This window comes from Magallana gigas, chromosome 8, assembly GCF_963853765.1.
Source record: "Magallana gigas chromosome 8, xbMagGiga1.1, whole genome shotgun sequence".
Classification (NCBI taxonomy): Eukaryota; Metazoa; Mollusca; class Bivalvia; order Ostreida; family Ostreidae; genus Magallana; species Magallana gigas.
The window spans coordinates 29694193-29715187 of record NC_088860.1 but is presented as its reverse complement, the minus strand read 5'-3'; the positions used below and the strand labels follow the sequence as shown (position 1 = coordinate 29715187).

The 20995-nt window shown below is 34.8% G+C and overlaps 1 protein-coding gene across 3 annotated transcripts; it reads right to left on the bottom strand.

The window, feature by feature from the left end:
- Positions 1-867: 867 nt before the first annotated feature.
- On the bottom strand, positions 868-20986 carry LOC105336002 (Fanconi anemia group I protein). Of its 3 annotated transcripts, none has more exons than XM_066068263.1 (34): positions 20916-20986; positions 20581-20681; positions 19911-19986; positions 19430-19557; positions 17982-18067; positions 17686-17811; positions 17268-17433; positions 16994-17082; positions 15314-15446; positions 15120-15209; positions 14845-14981; positions 14453-14624; positions 14209-14296; positions 13612-13813; positions 13396-13510; positions 12987-13013; positions 11610-11732; positions 11434-11502; positions 11238-11339; positions 10293-10475; positions 9159-9280; positions 8759-8938; positions 8223-8402; positions 7735-7898; positions 7532-7593; positions 6493-6661; positions 5907-6034; positions 4897-5053; positions 4457-4641; positions 3974-4090; positions 3228-3314; positions 3023-3118; positions 1839-1997; positions 868-1138 (listed from the first exon to the last, which is right to left on the bottom strand). In XM_066068263.1, the coding sequence occupies exons 2-34, from the start codon at positions 20659-20661 to the stop codon at positions 1025-1027; spliced, it is 4113 nt and encodes a 1370-aa protein (XP_065924335.1). In that variant the 5' UTR covers positions 20662-20681; positions 20916-20986; the 3' UTR covers positions 868-1024. The 3 variants fall into 3 exon arrangements, with proteins under 3 accessions (XP_065924335.1, XP_065924336.1, XP_011438463.3); XM_066068264.1 differs by having other exon boundaries at positions 20581-20666; positions 20916-20934; XM_011440161.4 differs by lacking the exon at positions 12987-13013.
- Between the last annotated feature and the right edge of the window lie 9 nt (positions 20987-20995).

The window sequence follows — 20995 nt, the reverse complement described above, 5'->3', positions numbered from 1 at the left end:
GAAATAATCTTTGCCTTGAAGGTCAATGTATACCTTCTAATCACAATGAAGACAGCCAGATAAGACCAATGGAAATTCATATATATACATGTAGTCTTGACAAGGATTTTTCACAGGTCTGACAAGGCCATCACCTTAAAACTTTATTCAAGGTCACCACACACCCTTTACACAAAGGTACTCTGTAGATGAAGAGCCAGATTGGGCCAAAGGGAGAGAAACAATAGTTGAAATAAGGTCTATGACCTGACCTTTGACCCAGAGAATTGATTCATGGTCATTGCACATCCAAATGCATTCTGTGGGTGAAGTAAGAGTCATATTGGGCCTACAGGAAAGAAAATATGCTCTGAAAAAATGATGTTGAACAACCAAACAAGCTGATCCCTGTAGGTGCCCCACAGTGCTGGGCCCTAATCAGAATTTTTGGTGAATACTGGTTTGCAAATCTGAAGGGTATATGCCCTAAACTACAAAGTTCATCAATTTCTGTTCCACCACTTTAGAGTTTACTCAATTTTGGCCAAATTTGTAAGTTCAAAGTCACCCAGAAAAAAACCTGACACCGTCCTTTCACCAATGCTCATCGAATACTCATTTCATTAAAAGATTGTTGAGTGTTTTTTTTGTACATTTATTACTTCATCAAGATATAGACAAGTTAACTGATACTATCCTTTCACCAATACTCATTGAATACCCATTTCATTAAAATATTGTTGAGTGGGTTTTTTTTGTACATTTATTACTTCATCAGTCTAAGGCTAATATTGCCAGGTACTCATTTAATCCAACTCAAGTACATGTATTTTTAAAATTGAAATTATGATAAGCTTACATGTATTTTTTAATCAAAGAAAACAAAAATGACAACATCAATATTTAATTCTAGAATTAAAGTTCAGATACATGGAAAAAGCATGTAATATTTGGCACAGATATACATAACAAACTACATATGTACAAGTCTGCAATATGTGTGCAATAACAGAACATTTAAGTCGAGAACAATAGAGTAAAAATTCTACACTTTGCCTGTCTTTTTCCCAAGTTTTGACTTTTTAGCAGGAGGGGGTTCTATAGGTTCTGCAGGGCGTTTGTTGGCAGGAGCAACATTTTCCTGTTCCTCAGACTCCTCCTAAACAATGTATACATACACTGTACATGTAATATCAATCAAATCAAGATAATTTGTATAAATCACAAATGCTATGTCCCAGAGAACTTGTTTACTGAAACACAAATCAACTTGTCTTTTAACATTTTTTAGGGTGAGAATATGAGAAAGTTCATTCAATTTTCTCTCATTTGAAATTGCTAATAATTGAACAGAAATTTAATCCTGACTACATGTAAACTTCATTCAATTTGTCAAATAGGGTTTCAACAACAAATGCATAAAATCTCCGACATACATTAAGAATTACTCGCCAACTATAGAATGAATATTATATAAATATTGCTGTTTTTGAGGTCAATACCATGATTTGGTTACTTGAGAAATAATTCACAAAGTCCAGATAGTGAGATTAATTTATGCGTATTTTGACTGTTGCTAAATCATCGTATTGATAAAAAAAAATGGAGTGTCATCTCATCACTTTTATTTACTTAGTTTTACCATCAGGAATAGTTTTTGGCAGGACCCAGTAAGAAACATGAAATTTCACTGGATGAAAGGAATGATAACCATTCATAACAAACATTTGACAAAATCAAATGTTATGTTCATCCTGTGGGTCACATGCAGGTCAATGTAACATTTTATTTTTTCTATAATGTTGGATTTCAGCCAATCAGAAAGCTAGGAATAAATCATATAATAACTAAGTATATACCTCCTCCATTTCCTGGTCGGCTGTTGTTGTATCATTTTCTTCAGTCTCCTCCTCAGACTCTTCAGAATCAGAGTCGTTCTCCATTACAGCTTGTACTGTGGCTACATTGATGCGGAAATCTCGTGAAGTGCTCATCTTCATGTGCTCCATAAGGTTCACCTAAATAGGGGAATTGTAACAAATGCAGTGTTTGTAGGGCTGGCTATGCTGTGTGCGTTGTGATGAACATGTACATGTGGCAGTATTTAATAAATGTACATGTATATTTAAGAAATAAAGTACGTGTTTTCATGAATGTTGCAGAATAACCTCCGAGGTCGAGAAATGTTGTTTTGAAATATAAAAGCGGAGGCATTAGCCGAGGCTTTTATATTTCAAACAACATTTCGAGACCGAGGAGGTTAGCCTGCAACATTCACGATAACAAGAACTAAATTTCTATTCTACTAACAGCCCAGTATTTCTACAGATAGAGAGACGATCTAGGTTATTTGACGGCTGTTCCGTGTAACCCCAACGGTTTTGTTAGTAATGTTTACATGTGTATCGATCAAAGGAATCACATGCAGACGACAGAATTTTCTTTGGATTTTTAATACTCTTCACTTATTTATAAAATATCTTTCAATCATGTTCCTAATATTTTAAGGGCAATTTAATACGATTATTACTACTACACGTGATATATTTTATGTAAAAACACGCAGTGAAAATGTGGTAGGGAGGTCCTTGGAACAGCCGCATTGATCTCTTAAAAATAAACATTTGAGGCAATTTTGACTGGAACTAACACGTGAAATTGAAATGGTTCAAAATTTTTTACGGTTTGAAATTGTACTTTCATGATCAGTGTGAGACAAATAGGTATTTCTGATCTGATAATTTTCTGATGACGTTCGTGGTATATTGGAGAATAATGTCCGCGGCATCTCTTTGATCTCGGCAATAACTGTAGTAGAATGTAGCATATTTATTATTTTATACTGGAATTTTTAAGAATATACATTCCTAAATTAGTCCTTTCAATTGAAATAAATCTTAAGTTCCCTAGAGGCATACTTCCTGTATTTGATCCTTTTTTTTTTTTACACATAAAAAATATCTATGTTATAAGTATATTCGAGTATAATTCAATAGTACATGTGCATGTACATTTAAAAGTATACCAATGTACAAAACGTTACCTTGGATTTTTTTGACAGTTGTATCAGAAATTTTTCAAACGTTTCAATGGAGAATATCAAATTTGGAATGGTCCTTGATTCCTTTAAAACACGTGCCTGAAACAAGAGAATAACAAAAACGTAAATGGCAGAATCAAATTAGGGTACAGCTTTAATGATGTCACATGAGTACACATGAGCAAAATTTTTCATAAAGATCTCAGACCTTCCCAGCATTCAAAGCGGCTGCCTGTTTTTTCTTGTCTTTCTTCCCTTTGTCTACGTTCTGTTGTACTTGCTCACTTTCAGTTTGCTGATCAAAAAAGAATAGTGACTGATGAATGCTCTCCACAACAAAAACATAGGGTACTGTACCAACATTTCATTGTCTATTACATTTACCTGTATGTAAGAGATGTCTTGTGTATTTCCTGTATGAAAGAGATGTTTCGTCAATTTCCTGTACACATGTAAGAGATGACCTGTCTATTACCTATACAAGATGTCTTTCTTTTACCTGTATATAATTGATGTTTTCTATATAACCTGTTTGTAAGAGATGTCTTGTTTATTACCTGTATGTAGTTGATGTCTTCTCTATAACCTGTTTGTAAGAGATGTCTTGTTTATTACCTGTATGTAGTTGATGTCTTCTCTATAACCTGTTTGTAAGAGATGTCTTGTCTATTACCTGTATGTAGATGATGTCTTGTCTTTTACCTGTATGTAGTTGATATCTTCTCTATAACCTGTTTGTAAGAGATGTCTTGTCTATTACCTGTATGTAGATGATGTCTTGTCTATTACCTGTGTGTAGTTGATGTCTTGTCTATTACCTGTAAGAGATGTCTTGTTTATTACCTGTATGTAGCTGATATCTTCTCTATAACCTGTTTGTAAGAGATGTCTTGTTTATTACGTGTATGTAGGTGATGTCTTGTCTATTACCTGTGTGTAAGAAATGTATATTACCTGTATGTAGGTGATCATTCCATAGCAGAACTGGGTCAGATGTGTACCTGTCAGCTTGATCAGCTTCTCAAACCTTGATGACAGATGGCCAGTGCTTTGCTGATAAAGATTCAAATACTGAAATAAAGGAAAAAGTACTATATTAACATGTATATTATAGTCGAGAGATATTTTCAATAATCTCATTATTCATGAATTTGACTTTGCAATAAATTTATGTAAATATATAAAATTCTTTGAAATTTGAAACCATTAATTTCCTTTAATTTGATTTCTCCCTGTTTTATTCTCAAAGTCTTTGTAATTTGATTAAAATGCCACTATGCAAACCTAACGGTAAAAAGAAATTACAGACATTGAGCACCCTGCAGAATGCTTCCACTTATGGTCCTTTGTCACCATGAGGTGAAAAAGTAAAAGCCCTCTCTATAAACTACTTACATATTCTATCAGATGTCAGTAGCCATTTTATAAACTACTCACATATTTGACCAGGATGGTGAGGGTTCCGTATAACCTGGTGGACTGTTTGACGATGCTCTCCATACACGCCCCCACAGGGATAGCGGACTGGAGGAGTTCATGGAAGGCGGTCACCAGTATACCCAGCCGTGTACACACGCTCCTCTCATGTCCCTCCCTCTGGGTTAGCTCCACCTCAACCTCATCTAAAGTACAAAAACGGTCCAGTCAGTAACTAGGAGGATTCACTAAACAGTGATCACATTCTGGTAGATAATAGAGGTTTGGATTAGGAAAGATTAAAAAGAAATGACAATTAAATAAATCCAAAATTAAAAAGGTCTTTCAATTTCAATCTATTTTCTAGAGAATTATCTACAGATTACTTTATGTAGTTTGTAAAATAAGCATTTGTTTAAGAACATGCTGCCCTCTGTACATTAATCAGCGGGTTGACTGACCGCTAGTCTGGGCAGACTCAGCCCTCAGCCGGCCCATCACCCACTCCGAGTCGTCCAGCTCTCTCTCCACCTGCTGTAGAACCAGACTCAGCACCACAGGAGCCGCCGTCCGGTGTGTCACCAGTGAAAAGTGGGTCTTGTCCTCCACTTGTGTCTCCTATCAAACAGGTCACAAAATAAGATCCCCAAATATACTAAACAGTACATATAAAGATGTACATTAATAGATTGATATAACATACATTCGCATTTATCAACATTAAAAGGGAGTACATGTAATCATTTTTTATCTCTCAAAACCTAGAGTACATGTACCTCTATAACTAAAAGAAGTGTAAGCAAACCTAACTGAAGGATAACAGTAACTTCATATCAATCCTGATACAGACTGGCTACAAAGGTAAGGATCTTATGAGCCCAGAATATCAGAATTATTCAATTGACAGACTTGATTGCTTAGGACCTATATTAGTCTTAGAGAAATGACAATTGATTCAATGAATAAAGGTTCCAGTAGATCATCCATTTTCTGCAAAACAAGGCTTTCTAATATTGTTATTTTTCTTATAAAAAGTACATTAAATAAGTTTCAGAAACTATCAAATCATATATTTCATTTCAGTTTGAATACATGTACATGTATACAAGCAAGACACATATGCATTTCATCTTTATATATATATATCACAATCTGAAAAATATAAACCAGTCATTTTTAACAAAAGCCCTCTGGAGAACTCATAAACTTTTATCTATAAAGGTGAAATAAAATAAAAGTAACTTATTCTACAATAGATAAAAAATTGAAATTCTAGAACTCTAGAATTTTGATTTATCAATAATTATCTTTGAAGATATTTGTGCATTCTCAATAACCACTGCCCTAAGAATCAATTACTCAAACACTTATACTGCAATGGAGATAGCACCTCAGTCCTACATTGTATGTGCAACAATGAGTCATGAATCACGTAATATTTGTAGGTGCATTAAAACTCTAATTGTCACACCTGATCAATGTCTCCTAGCTGGCTGTGTATGTCCTGAGACAGGTCCCGTAACAAAGGGGGACAACTCTTGATCTGCTGAGTGAAGGTCATCAACATTGAGAACAAAAGCTTGCAGGTTGGAATGTCATCTAAAAGTCGTGAATAAAAATACATTCACTTAAAAAACACAGTGCCTAAAAGAGAAAAGATCATGACTGGCTTTAGCAGAAAATATTATTTTTGCAATTTTTTACAACTGTTAGTTCCCTATAATCCAACAAAATAAAAGCATTTTTAAATTTAACCCTTTTATAAATTATTCATACAAAGTATGAATTTCATCAAATTATCTATACTTTTAAAATAAAATTGAGTAAAACTATACAATTATTTTTTATCAGAACATTTCATTGAAGGAACATTCCATATGGTTAATAGCATTATGAACAAAAAATAATAAATAGAAAACAACAGTGGATGCCAATACAAATTATTGGCTAATGACATTACCCTCTTATTCCGCCAATATATGAATGCAAAAAAAAAAAACATGCACGTCAAAACTGCCAATATATTGTTACTAGGTAGATACACAGAGAGTACCTACCAATACTCTGCTCCGTACAGAGCTTGTGAACCCACTCCAAAACCCTCTGGAACTGGTTGCCGGTGCTGTACAGCTGTCGACACAGAACCTGAACAATCCCCAACAACAGCTGAACCTCCTTCATGTTCTTGTCCTCACCCTCTGATTTCAAAATGTTCATGACCAGTCGCTGTAATAAGCAGGCAAGTTTGATTGAGAAAATTTTGATGTATAGCTTTTATCTTTAGATAAAATGAAAGAAAAACACAAAATTGTAATCAAGTACTTGAGTCTTAAAAACTAGCTGATTTCAAAATTGTCCATGCAGTGTTAAAGGATACAGAAATAAAAGACAGAAAATAGCAGAGTGGTAGAAGAGCAATACTACAAGTAACATAAGAATGAAATCAAACAACTGGGAATAATCTGACATGTTTGAACCTTTTAAGATAAAACATGTTACCTGGTACTTTATGATATGACTGTAGACTGTTACATTACTAGGTACTTTATATGACTGTAGACTGTTACATTACCTGGTACTTTTTGATATGACTGTAGACTGTTACATTACCTGGTACTTTATGATATGACTGTAGACTGTTACATTACCTGGTACTTTATGATATGACTGTAGACTGTTACATTTCCTAGTACTTTTTGTTATGACTAGACTGTTACATTACCTGGTACTTTATGATATGACTGTAGACTGTTACATTACCTGGTACTTTATGATATGACTGTAGACTGTTACATTACCTGGTACTTTATGATATGACTGTAGACTGTTACATTTCCTAGTACTTTTTGTTATGACTAGACTGTTACATTACCTGGTACTTTATGATATGACTGTAGACTGTTACATTACCTGGTACTTTTTGTTATGACTAGACTGTTACATTACCTGGTACTTTATGATATGACTAGACTGTTACATTACCTGGTACTTTTTGATATGACTGTAGACTGTTACATTACCTGGTACTTTATGATATGACTGTAGACTGTTACATTACCTGGTACTTTTTGATATTATGGTAGATTATCATATTACCTGGTACTTTTTGATATGACTGTAAATAGCTTCCTGAGGATCGTCAGACTCATCAGCATCAACTACAACCAAATAAAGAAAATAACAAATATAATGTTTTTGTACCAGATCCTATAAGGTTTAATTAATTTTAATATTTTTTTTATCTTTCATAAATTTATATTAAAAAAAGATTGAAAAGTAGAGAAGTATGCAACATGTACCCATTTCACAGAGACAATGACAGAACTGGTGGGTGTAGCGCTGGGATATGATGGTCATTATCCCCACCAGACCCTCCAAACAGGGGCCACTGATGTACTTAGTCCTGTCCCTCTTCCCCTCCTCATCAGGTCTCTGGTTTTCTGTGTAATAAGTGATGAATATTCTACAAAAGAAGAGGACAATTGTTATATACCTAAATATTGCAAATGCATATCAATAAAAGCCAACACATAGTTTTTAAAAAAGTTCCTATTCTTACATAATGAAACAAGAAGGATATACATTAGTTCTTAAAAGGATTTGAAACAGTTTCTTTCCTAAATGTACGATATTTAACTCTTACTCTAAATACTTCTGAACCTCTGAATATATTGATAAATTGTCAATATAAAGGTAAAAATATTTCCAGCATACACAGTTCAAAATATGATTCTATATATACTGAACAAGGTGATTAGGCTCCCCTGTTCCCTTCACACTCTCTTACTTGGCCAGAGTGATGAGGTGCTGGAGGACCTTGTTTTTGTCCCTGCCCTCTGCCCCATCACATGCCCCCTTTTCCTGCACCTGCTGAATCTTCTGAAGGGCCACGTTCACAATATGTCTCCGGAAATCTACGTCTTCTCTCAGGATCTTCAAGTTTTCTGTTAAACTTGGTGCAGTTTCACTATGAGATTCAAGGAGAAAATATGGAATTAGCTTGGGTTTATAAACACTGTATATTCTGAGTGACTGACCACAAATTAATGTTAGCACATCTTGCATCGTTTATGAAAACTGAATATATGTAAAACAAAATTTTTTTTCATAGATATTTTTTTACACCATTCTAATAAATGCATAATTTGCCCCAAAAATTGGGTTTTTTTTATATATATATGTAAATGAAGCAGACAAAAGTGCCCATGTTAAAATGAAGTCTCAATCATTTATCAATTTACAAGCACTTAAATCTATAAATAGCACATATTCTTACATGTTAACTAAAAAAGGAAAAATCATTAGATTGAATGTAGCACTGACCTGACCAGGGCTCTCAGAATCTCGGTGGTTCCCTGAAGAGACAGCAGACTAAGTGCAGTCTTACCACCTGTGGGGGCTTTGCCCTTTTTCCCTGCAGCAGAACTAGCCTTCTCTTTCAAAACTTCACTCAATTTCTTGTAATTCTCATGCAAATGTAAGATCTGCTGCAAGCTAGACTCACTGAAACAAAATTAACAATATTTCAACTGTATTACCTTTTTTTCTTTTTTATAAAAATTATTATCTAATAACTGTGTATATGCCCATCTTGTGTTTTGTTTTTTTCTTATTTCGAGGGCATTTTTGTTTTACACAATTAATGGGGTACATCCTAAATTCTTCTGATAAATATAAAATACCAGTTATTTGTTAGTTATATAAGAATGATAAGTGAATTGACCTGTATTCTCCCGAGTGGAAGGTGTACTCCATCAGGGATTCATAGATCCCCAGCACCAGGATAGAGAAGATGTTGTTCTTGACCCCCACACTGTTAGTCAGTGAGTAATCTGCTGACTTATCCTGTCAAATCAATCGTATACATGTAGCAAAATTAATTATAAAATCAAATAAAGTCTCTTACCATATTACCAAATGAACTTGAGCACACACTGACATGAAGAGTTGAAATATTGAGCGTTTTGATAAAGAAACAAAATACCACCTTTCAATTACTTTTCTATGCTTGTCAATCAAACATCAAGAAACATGAGACCCAGAGGCCACATGGCTCACCTAAGCAACAATAGCCATACCTGGTCAGAAAAGCTTAAGACTGTCTTTAGAGTATCAAATACAAAGTATCTAGACAACTTAGAAGAGTATATCTTGTTTCAGAACTTAAAAATTTTCTTCACCAATGTTCAATTTAACATTAAGCTCCATTTGAAGTTTTGGAAGTTTCAGCTTTTGAGAATAAGATTTCTAACATTTTTCTATATTTATTCCTATGTAAAACAATCCTCCTTAATGATGCTTCACCACAAGTTTCAGCTTTTCTAGCCAATTGGTTTTGAGAAGATTTCTCTCTGTATATTCCAATGCAAAAATTACCCCCTCCCAATTATGGCCCCACCCTATCCCCAGGGATCATGATTGAGACAAACTTGAATCTACATTACCGGAGGAAGGTTCCACACAAGTCAACTTTTCTAGCCAAGATTTTTTCTATATATTCCTATTTAAAGAGAAGATTTTTTTCTATTTATTCCTTATGTCCCCACCTACCCCTCCCATTGTGGCCACACCCAATCCCTTCAGCTTCCACACAAATAACAGATTTTCTGGCCAAATTGTTTTTGAGAAGAACACTTTAAAAATACAAATTTTCAATAATTCTAAATAATCTCTCATTAAAGAGGGTGTGGCCCTTCATTTGAACTAACTTTAATCCCCTACACCCAATAATGCTTTGTGCCAAGTTTTATTGAAATCGGCCCAGTAGTTTTGGAGAAGAAGTTAAAAACATGAAAGGGTTACTATAACGACAACAGACAACTACAGGTGAGCTTAAAACAATGCACAGGAAACTGACCAGTTCAAAGTCTTCCATCTCGGACTTGATCATCCTGGTGACAAGGGAGTCCATCATCTCTTCCAGCTCCTGCTGAGTCTGGTTGGAGTCTTCCATCACCGTGTCATCGTGGTCCAGATTCTGTTGTCGACGGATGTCACTGACCTTTACCAAACAGAGCTGTATACAGCAGATCAGGTGGGCCTAAAACAGGACAGATCAACCAAGTCTTGCAGTACCCAGTACTGTGTGTGTAATGTAAACTTATGTTCAATTAAAAAAAACAACTGCTCTGAATATATTATTAATACATACACTAAAATTCACTTTTAGTAAAACAACAAATCTTTTAAAACATATGTCATTCAACTGGGTGTATACTACACAGAAGAAATAAATTTGTTTTAATGCAACACTGGTTCATACGTTTCTGTAGGATGGTCTCCCTGAGCAGTGTAAAACATGTCATCTGTTGTTATAACAATATCGTGTGTCACTCAACAGGGTTTCTGATAGATAAATCTGTTCTCCCTGAGTTGTATTATACACATCACCTATTATTATACTTTATATATAAATACTGATATCTGATTGGTTTAGACGCAGATAGTAATCCGTTCTATTACCCTCAGCGTTAGCAACACACTTGGCAACGGGTAACACAACGAATTGTTACATGCGCGTACGGTTCACCGTAGAATTCAGTTCATTTCTATATAAAAGCAGTAAAATTTTCATTAAAAATACGACATTCAGTATTATCTTACATGCGCGTAAATTATGTGCGTACAGTTCACCGTAGAATTCAGTTCATTTCTATATAGAGCAGTAAAATTTTCATTAAAAATAAGACATTTGACAATGGTTCTCTCAGGGTGTCAATTTCAACAGTTACCTTCCCAAACAGGCACTATATATATATTGTTATAGCTATATGTACATGTATGTCGATGCTGTATCACTCACCAGGGGTTCTGATAGATATATCTGGTCTCCCTGGGCTGTGATACACAGCTCTAACTTGACTGGGGGGTTCACATCCTCCGCAGGCTCATAGTACTTCTTTAGCTGATCAAATAGTAAATCACATACTGTTAAAACATGGATGTTTGAATTAGATGTATCTCTGAAATCAAGGGCATGAATTTCTTTCATACAGTACCTGACACAGTAGAATCTCAAGGACAGAGCCCATTATCTGTGTGTTCTTACATAAGGCTTCATAAATTCCCTACAGAAAAGAATGTGCAAGGGCTATATCTTTTTTGCGTACCAACCAATGTAAATGCAGATCAATTCAAATGTTCATTCATCTTCTGTTATTTCTCTTACATGTACCTGATAAAACATAAGTCTAACGTCAGCTTGCTGAGTCAAGACTCTTCGAAGGTTTCCCATAATTTCTAAACACAGAGCCTCATTGCTGGCAGGGTTGTAGCGGGCATGAACATCAACTTGAACCTATAGAGTAAAACTCTGACAACTTAATACATGCAAAAGTATACTTCTGATACATATGTACCTAAAGTTCAACCCTGCTTTGTAATAGAACTTTTAAGGCATTAAGCAAGTACCATGATATTAGAATTTTTTCGCGTTACGAAGTAAAGCGAAAAATAATTGTCCTGACGACATGTAAACAATTACGAAAGTGTGGGGTTACTAAGTTTACCTTGTTATGGAGTATTTAGCCAATGAAATTTCAGTATTGAGTGTACGTGTTCGAATTGATTCATGGGTTGTCAGTAAGGTTCACTTTCTAGCGCACGCCGTCCCGAGCAAGTCGTGTTTTTTGTTTTGTTTTTTTTTTAACTATATATATATATATATATATATATACATAGGTGTATTTTATATTTCCTATTTCTATAAATTATTCAAAGAGTGAGGTTCCGCCACTCGCATGTTTGCTGACTCCGCATTTGGCCGCGGATACACAGGTTTCCATAGTATTTTCAAAACATCTGGTTGTTTTTTATCTATGGTTTTTCCTGGGCGGCGGAGGAGGCTTAAATCATGTTATACCAAAGTGTTATGGATGCACATATTGTAATTTTTTGTTACTCAATATTAATGCCTTGTCCAATGGATTGTTTATGTGTTTGAAAAATAAACCTGGCGTCAGCCTGCTCGGTGCGCTGCAATGCAATTAAAGGGTGTTTTTATTATGTGTAGATATGAAATGAAGTGTGGACGAAACATTCCTCATCAAACCCTTTCACCATATTGCATAATGGCACTGGATTCACGTTTTGTACATTGTCTGCAGATTTCAATTATCATATACATGTACTTCATCATTTAACACATCAAATGTTTGAACAGAAAAAATAAACTGATACAAATTGTTCCTGTATTGTAGCATGCATAAATGAACAACAAAGCATGCGTCATTGAAACAAAATTAAGCAAAATTAATGTTTTCTATTAGTGAAAAGGAATGTAATTGTATCCTAAAACTCTGCAAGTACAGCTACAAAATACCTGGAATTAAATAAATGTATCAGATCATGCTTAAAATAATATTTGGGAGAAGATACTGTTCTTCTATAACTATTGTAAACAGATATGGAACTAGAAGACATGCATCTATCAAGTAGTAATTGGAAAAAAACGAAACTAAAATGCATTCTTCAACTATGTTGCTGTACATATATCAGTATCTACTTAAACTGTTGCTAAAATTCAAAATGGCATGAGCTGCATTTGACCAACCTCAGAGAGTTTTCTGATTTTCTCCATCTGATGGATCATGAATGACAGAAAAATGAGTGCAAAATCAAATACCTTCAGTGAAAACAAAATACCGTATATCCGGTAATTTTCGTGATGATCTAATTTTCGCTTTCTTCGCGACCTGTTTTAGATTGCAATTTATTGAATACGGAGAAATTATATCCTGTAACATTTTCTATAAGAAACTTTTTAAATTGCAAAAAATGACAGACGCAAATTAAAAATGTTTCAGATTTTCCCCATTTATTGCAAATTTTGTGACACATGAAAAGAAACGGACATACGGTACAAAATGAATTAATTATATTCTTTGAAATGGACATGAAAGTGTAATCGTAAAGGTATGTAAAATCTGGTACCCTAGCACAGGTAGAAGAAAAAGACTTACCTGGCTGGAGGAGAAAGGTTGGCTGGCTTGGCTTGAAGGCAGTCCACCAAGTATTCGGAAATTTTTCAAAATCATTAAAAACCCAAAGACTCCTATCTTTCTGGAATCCAACTGCCTGAGAATTATAAAAAAACAAGTTAAAGTAATTTTTCTTACATGAACCAAGATTGAATCATGTTTTTTAAAAATGGTTTATATTTAGAAATTGCATAATACCTTGAGAACATGGCTTTCCTGAGGACCAGAATGAGAGAGTCTCTCAGAGACATGCTGAGCTTCAGTAGGGGGTGAATGGCCCTCAGTAACCCCTCCGCCGCCGCGGGCGTGAGGAGAGCTAGGTAATCAAACATCTCCCGCACTTTGGTGGACGATTCAAGCAGTCTCTGAGGGGCTGCCATTACTGTGCTAGATAGGAGCTCTGTAAGAAAACATCTTTACAATAGAATCTAACTGACTGAATTACTTATCTGCTAGGACATGTAACTCTTCTCAATTAAAAAAAAATGGCTGTATATTAAGCCAATAAACTTGATGTCTATCCAATTACACAGAAGTATTCATGTACTGGAATATAACCTGTTTTTGCACCCATGTTTTTTCTGCCTTTCTACATTTGCTAACAGTTTCGCCCCTTATTGAATTCGCAAACACAGTTTATAACGGTTACTCTTTCTAATTAACATGGTTTTTTAAAAACTATTTTGAATTTGCTCAGTCTTTAAATAGCCTGCTGACTATGACAACTGACAAAGGGGCTAAAATAAAATGAGGGCAAATATTTTTCTGTATACACTATGTGTATATCAACAGTACCTAGATAATGACTGACTGGTGCAGTTGCTTTGGTTACAACTCTGTTGAAAATCTGCTCCAGAATTTCAGCTTTCACCATATCATGAGCCTATGTAATAGATATCATAGTCAAGGTCAGTACAGAGGCGTGGCTGGGACTTCATGCTCTCTTTGACTTATCTAAGAGCTCAAAGTTCAAATGAATGTATTATGCATTGACTGATGCTAAAACATAAGAACCACCAACACCCAAGAGCATCCTCACTTTGAATGTGTGGAGGAGGATCTTGCTCCCGAGCTGACAGGCTTCGTGGGAAGGACCGGTCTGAATGCTCCCCGTCTCTATTCGCCCAAAGGCTCCTTTAGGACCATAGGCGTCCATTAATCCAAACCCAAGCTGAACCAAGCCTTGTACCACATGGTCCCAACCATGTTTACTGAAACAATCAAACAGCCATGGTTTACAATATGACAAAACTATGATAGCGTTTTCTATCATTCTTCTGAATATTTGAAAATTAAAGTACATTGTACTGAAGAAGCTTATCTTTGTGAATCATCATTAGTAAAAAAGAGAAGGCATATGATTGAGATCATAATCATTATGGTGTGCATCGTTCTTAAATCTTGTTGATCTTAAGTATCTTAGGTATCTACCTGTTCTGTATTGTAGAGAGAACGTAGTCCTGTACATGACAGATATCAGGAACGACCTCCCGCACCCAGTTAGACTGTCTCTGTTTGTCACTGTCCTTGAAGCTTTTCATAATAGTTGCTTTCAACAAATCAAATATCTGGAGAAAAAAGCAAATCATATATGGAATAACAAAGTAACTTTACACACAGTTTGTTGAAGTTTATTTGTTGATATAAATAAGAGTTAAATTTGAAACATGATGGCCCAGAATTTTCCATGTTGACCAATCTCTTACCTGGCCTTCGAACCTGTGGATCCTGGAGAGTGAGAGGGACAGAGCCAGAACAAAGGGGGCCAGAACCTTGGAGGTGTCCAGCTGGTTACCCTAAATACACAATTAACTTTCTGAATGTTATATGTACATAGAGTGAAATTTTGGTAAATACATGTACATGCATATCGTGAGCAGCCGAGACCGTTGTTGCCAACCTTGAGAAACTTGATGAACTCTCTGCCTAGTTCCTGATCCATACTAATGGCAAAATTAATGTGTAGTATAATGGTGCCCTCGGTTTGTCTCAGGGTCTCAATGCTAGCATTATCTCCCTCCAGTAGGTCTTCACTAAAAATAATGCAGTGAAAAGTCTGATAATAACATTATTTTCCATTAGTTGTTAAACCTTGTTTATTTAAGATGGTCTGCTAAATAAAATAAACTAAACTGAATTTTTTTTGTGGTTATGTAATAAACCATATCAGGGGTGTGCAATTACCATCGCCCGACGCCCGGGGCTACCGATTTTAGAGGTCGGGCTAGCAAAAACATTAACTGTGGTAGCCCATTGGGCTAGTACATGTAAATCATAACCAGAGTTGGCAAAATATGCCGGTAAATTTGCAGTGTCCTAGTAGGAAAAGTGTATCGTCATTGTTATCACAGAGGCATAATATCTGCTCCTTTTAAGTCATGATAGCCTAAAAATTTCTTAAGCATTTTTTTCTCGTGCTACATTCTTCTGAGAAAAAACACTCTGCTGTAAGTTTCACACTTTGAAGTTTTACCGACAGTGTTGACCTGACCAGTGGCTAGACGAGATAGTCACGCCTCACTGCACATGGCTTCCGTAGTTACCTGTGCAGCTGTTTCAAGTGACATCACTGTAAAATGATTCCTTTTCCTTTAATATGTATTCATTGGCTTTTTTTAATATAATTTTTTTTTACAGAGAGAGAGTTAGAGAGAGAAAGAGAGAGAGAGAGAGAGAGAGATGCATTACAGAGATATTATAAATTTCTGCACTAACTATTCTCATGAACACATTTTAAAGTGACCTGCTTGGTGAATTAAAAAAAAATCATATTTTGCATATTATTATTTGTGCATTTTCCATTATTTTTAATTAAAATTTACCATTACGTAATTAATTGCATAGTTGTATTTTGTACCTGGAAATTAAACAGGATAAAATGTATGCACACATAGATAGTTGCAGTGATTTTATAGAGTCTGTTCACATTCACAATGTTATGTTTGGGTTTTATTATATAAACGGTACCCAAACCAATTTTGTAACTAAAATGTGAGAGATCAATGAAGTTGAATATTTTTGAACTAGTCTACCACAGAAAACATGCAAGTAATAAATATTTCGTATATTAATAATTATATACTAGTATCATACAGGAGAAAACATTATGTACATAAAATTTAGGGTTTTTTATAAAATGAAATGTCGACATGTCCGAAATAGTCTGGCTAGTAACTTTGAATCTTGGGCTAGTGACTTTGGTACTCCCACTAGCCCCTGGGCTAGTGGCCAAATTTTGTAATTGCACACCCCTGCATATGTGACAGGTGGTAAAAAGTCGTCTCAACCGGGACTAAAACCCAGGGCCTCTGGTGTACCATGCCAGCTCTCATCACTTATATATTGCGGCCAGATATATTGTCCGAAGGTCAGACACGTTAACCTGGTTTTCATAAGTTTTCATTGGTTTAATCTGGATGTTATCTGTTGTCAAACTGTCCTGTACATATGTAAAAATAAGTTTAAAAAATTAAAAATACACCATCTCCATCACCATCACCATCTCATCACCAATGTACCATCTCCTGCATAAGGGTCTATGACTTACAGAAAAATTAACATGTACCGGTATTAGTCATACCTGAATTCATTTGGATCATGGTCTTTATGTCTAGCATCTTGCTCTATGAAATATTTTGTGACACCATCGATCACCAGTTTTTTGTGACCCTGCAATTGATAGCAACATAAAAGTAAAGAACTCTTGACTCGCAGGTACCTGTATATACATGTATGTTCCTATGGTAAAACAGTTCCAGTATTGTATTTCTTCACAAAAAAGAGAAACATTCAGTCATCTGATTATTTACAAAATAAAAATACAATTGTTAAAACAACAAGTCACAATTCCTGACCTTTGTGGACAGAAGTAGGAGTTGATACACTAGGGAGGGCAGGTCTGTCAGTTCCAAATCTTTCATCATCCTTATGATCTTCTCCAGAACAAATCGAAGTTCTTCATTGGTTAGAGCAATGTCCTTAAACATCCCAGCTAAGTGCAAAACACTTTGGGAATTCCATCTACAAAACATAAAAAAATAACAAGATTAAGTTGTCTACATGTATTAGCAATGGGCTCTATATCTAAAATACTATAGCTCATTTAGGGTTACCATTTGCTCAAATTGGAAGGTATATTTTAAAACCAAGCTTGAAGAAATTCGAAAATATGGAATTTTTTTATTTCACCATTCAAGAGAGCAAATGAAGGAAACTTATCTTTATATATTCTCTTTAATTTTCAACTAATATTGAAATTAAATTTGTACATACTTGCAAGAGCAGAGGCTATTGATGACATGACTTTTGTACTTCTCTCCATTTAAACTACTCTCGCCATATGATACTGTTTCCTCCAAGGCTATGACCGACAGGATCTTGGGCAACAGAGCTAGACCCCTTGTAAAAATACAACAGTATACAACAAATAAATCAAATCAGAAGAGTTGGTAAAAAGAAGAAGTCTGGAAAAGGTTTTGAACACAAGACAGTAGTTCAACAGAATACAACACTTCTAATATCAATGTGCAAGAAAGAAGGAATAAAAAAATTCTTTGCGGAATAATTACTTTCCACACTGAATGGATCCACTTTTAACCATGTCTATAAACAAGGAACAGATTTCTGCCAGGGCACTGTTTTGAAGCAAGTCTGTCTGCAAAAGAAAGAAAGACATTTTTATCTAAAAGCTAAAATAAAGTTTGTGTGAAGATGATATTTCATGTACAGTCAATCCTCTGATCAGCTTTTCACAAAAATTACAAATATTGAATAAAATCTTAAAATATACGTGTGTAAAGTATATAAAGGATAATACTGTAAAAGTGATCTTAATTCTGATATCTTTTAAAAAGTTTTTCAAAATAAATTAAGGAGGCTAGATGGTCAAACAATTACCCATCAGAATTGAATTAAAGTTTCAAGCATGATATTTAGCACCATATAAACTATTACTTAAACAAGAGGCCCATGGGCCACATTGCTCACCTGAGAAACAATAGGTATGATAAAATCAACTTAATGGAGTCATAATACAAACTATCTGGACAATGTACAATAATACATAATACATACTTTGTATCTGCGCTACCTGAGGATGTTTTCAAACAAGTTTCAGCTTTCCTGGCTGATTAGTTTCTGAGAAGAAGATTTTTAAAGATTTACTCTATATATTCCTATGTAAAAGTTCGACCCCCCATTGTGGCCCCACCATACACCCGGGGGCCATGATTTTCACAACTTTGTATCTACACTACCTGAGAATGCTTTCACACAAGTTTCAACTTTCCTGGCTGATAAGTTTCTAAGAAGAAGATTTTTTAATTTTTTTTAAAGATTTACTCTATATATTCCTATGTAAAACTTCGATCACCCATTGTGGCCCAACCCTTCCCCCGGGGGCCATGATTTTCACAACTTTTAATCTACACTACCTGAGGATGCTTCCACACAATTTTCAGCTTTCCTGGTTTTATGGTTCATGAGAAGAAGATTTTTGAAAATTTCTCGAAAATTTTCATAAATTCATAATTATCTCCCTTTGCAAAAAGGGCGTGGTCCCTAATTTTCACAACTTTGAATCCCCTTAGGCTAAGGATGCTTTGTGATAAGTTTGGTTGAAATTTGCCCAGTGGTTCTTGAGAAGATGTTGAAAATATGAAAAGTTTACAGACAGACGGACAGACAGACAGACAGACAGACGGACAGACAGACGGACGACAGACAAAATGTGATCAGAATAGCTCACTTGAGCTTTCAGCTCAGGTGAGCTAAAAAGAAAAAAATCCAAATATTTCAGCTTTAAAATTTGTATACTTTCCTACATCGATATACAAAGCTCTTGGTCTGTATGAAATAAATACAGTTCTTAAATTGACCACGACCACCCAGTCCACTAAACAAGACTGTATCAATGCAATTCAAAGACTATATAATTATATCATTAGCAGTTTTGCTGCCTTAAAGAAATTGATAAGCCTCTTTAACAGTCTCCAACAAGTTGTATACTTTTCAATACCTCAAGAAGCAGCATCCCTGTGAGATTAGAAGCTAGTTTACTTGACAGCTCATTTTTTTCCAGGATCTCTATGCATCTCTTATACAGTGCAGTGCAGATCTTTCTCTTTTCTGAAGCACTTGCTGCAGCTGAAATAAGAAGAAAAACAAACATTTAAAATAATTTCTTTGTCCATGAAACCTCTGAACTTTTCATAACTGCAATACAAATGTTCTCACAATGCTTTGAGAAAACATTGCATGAAAATTGAAACCTTCGGTTCAGGTTAACTAAAGAAGAAAAAAAAGTTGTGTGGTGCTCAAAACAATTTATTACTAATTTAATGAACTTTTTAATGAGACTACTAGGAAAGCTAACGCTTTGGGATGCTGTCAAGAAAAATGTAAAGCTTGGTATAGCTTTAACTCCCTATCGTAAGCATTTATCATTTTCTAGCTCCAGCAACAATCCTTTTAATTTGCCATTTTGATAAATTACCAACCTTGCAATACGGTCCTTAAAGCAGTAACAGCATCTCCTTTTTCTTTGCATAATCTTTTCTGTGTAACATCAATAATCTGGAAAAATCATAACATGCTGAGTTTGTGTTTAGATCACAAAACTGAGATCTTTTTTAAATTTAATCAGGGACGTATATATACTTACAGGAATGGCAACTTCTACATTCGCCATGTTTACCTCCCAAAATATCACCCAATTAAGCCTTGAAAAGTTTTTAGAACTCTGTTCAATCCCAGTAAATTATATTGTTTTCAATTAGATAATTACCTCAATCAAGTTAATAGGGATTGCTTTTGGATGAATTTTTATTCATATTGTATATTGTAAAATAATTTCGATATAAAGAAAACATTGATTTTCACACAATCTCAGAAATGGGGCAAAAAAAACGGGTCTGTGGGTTTTGATTAAAATCTATGTCTATAATTATGATCAGATCATCTATCAAGGATACAAAGTACAAAAAACAGTTCTAGAATAATCTTGTGATGGTACCGGTAATTTAAAGGTTTTTTAAATTGACCTACGGAATCACAGACATGAGATCTCGCTGAGACTTGCAATAGTAGTCTATTCCATTAGTAATATAAGACATAGTCAGCTGATAGTATCATAATATACTAGTATATACTATATCATGTCAGACATACCTCTTCATCTTTTATGCTGGAAAGCAATTCAGCAACCTTGCTCACATTCCCATCCTCTGCCTCGTCAATCAGACTTTCCATTTTTACTTTGTATATTAAGACTAAAATAAATTATTTAAGCTTGTTCAACAATCCGGCATCGGGCTGGGCAATCTAATCATTTATCGTCATCATTATAAACAAAATAACATCATGCTACACTGTATTTTACAGAATGTTGTCTCAGATTTGAGATTGTATCCATACAAGACTAGGCTGTAAAATATATTTTTTTAAATCATAAAAGAATTCTTTTATTTTCATCTGAGTTAATTTGACACTGCAAGCAAAAATACCTTTTTAATATAATTATGAATATGTAACTGTCTTCATGTTCTTGTCAAAAAAGGCGCGCTTAAAACCGGATATTAAAAGC

Coding starts and splice junctions, on each gene's coding strand:
- LOC105336002 (XM_066068263.1), bottom strand. CDS start 20,661: ATGGAAAGTCTGATTGACGAGGCAGAGGATGGGAATGTGAGCAAGGTT. Junction 13,511..13,611: donor AGGAAAGCCATGTTCTCAAG/GTATTATGCAAT, acceptor TATAATTCTCAG/GCAGTTGGATTCCAGAAAGA. Junction 5,054..5,906: donor AGCTAGGAGACATTGATCAG/GTGTGACAATTA, acceptor CCTGTTTGATAG/GAGACACAAGTGGAGGACAA.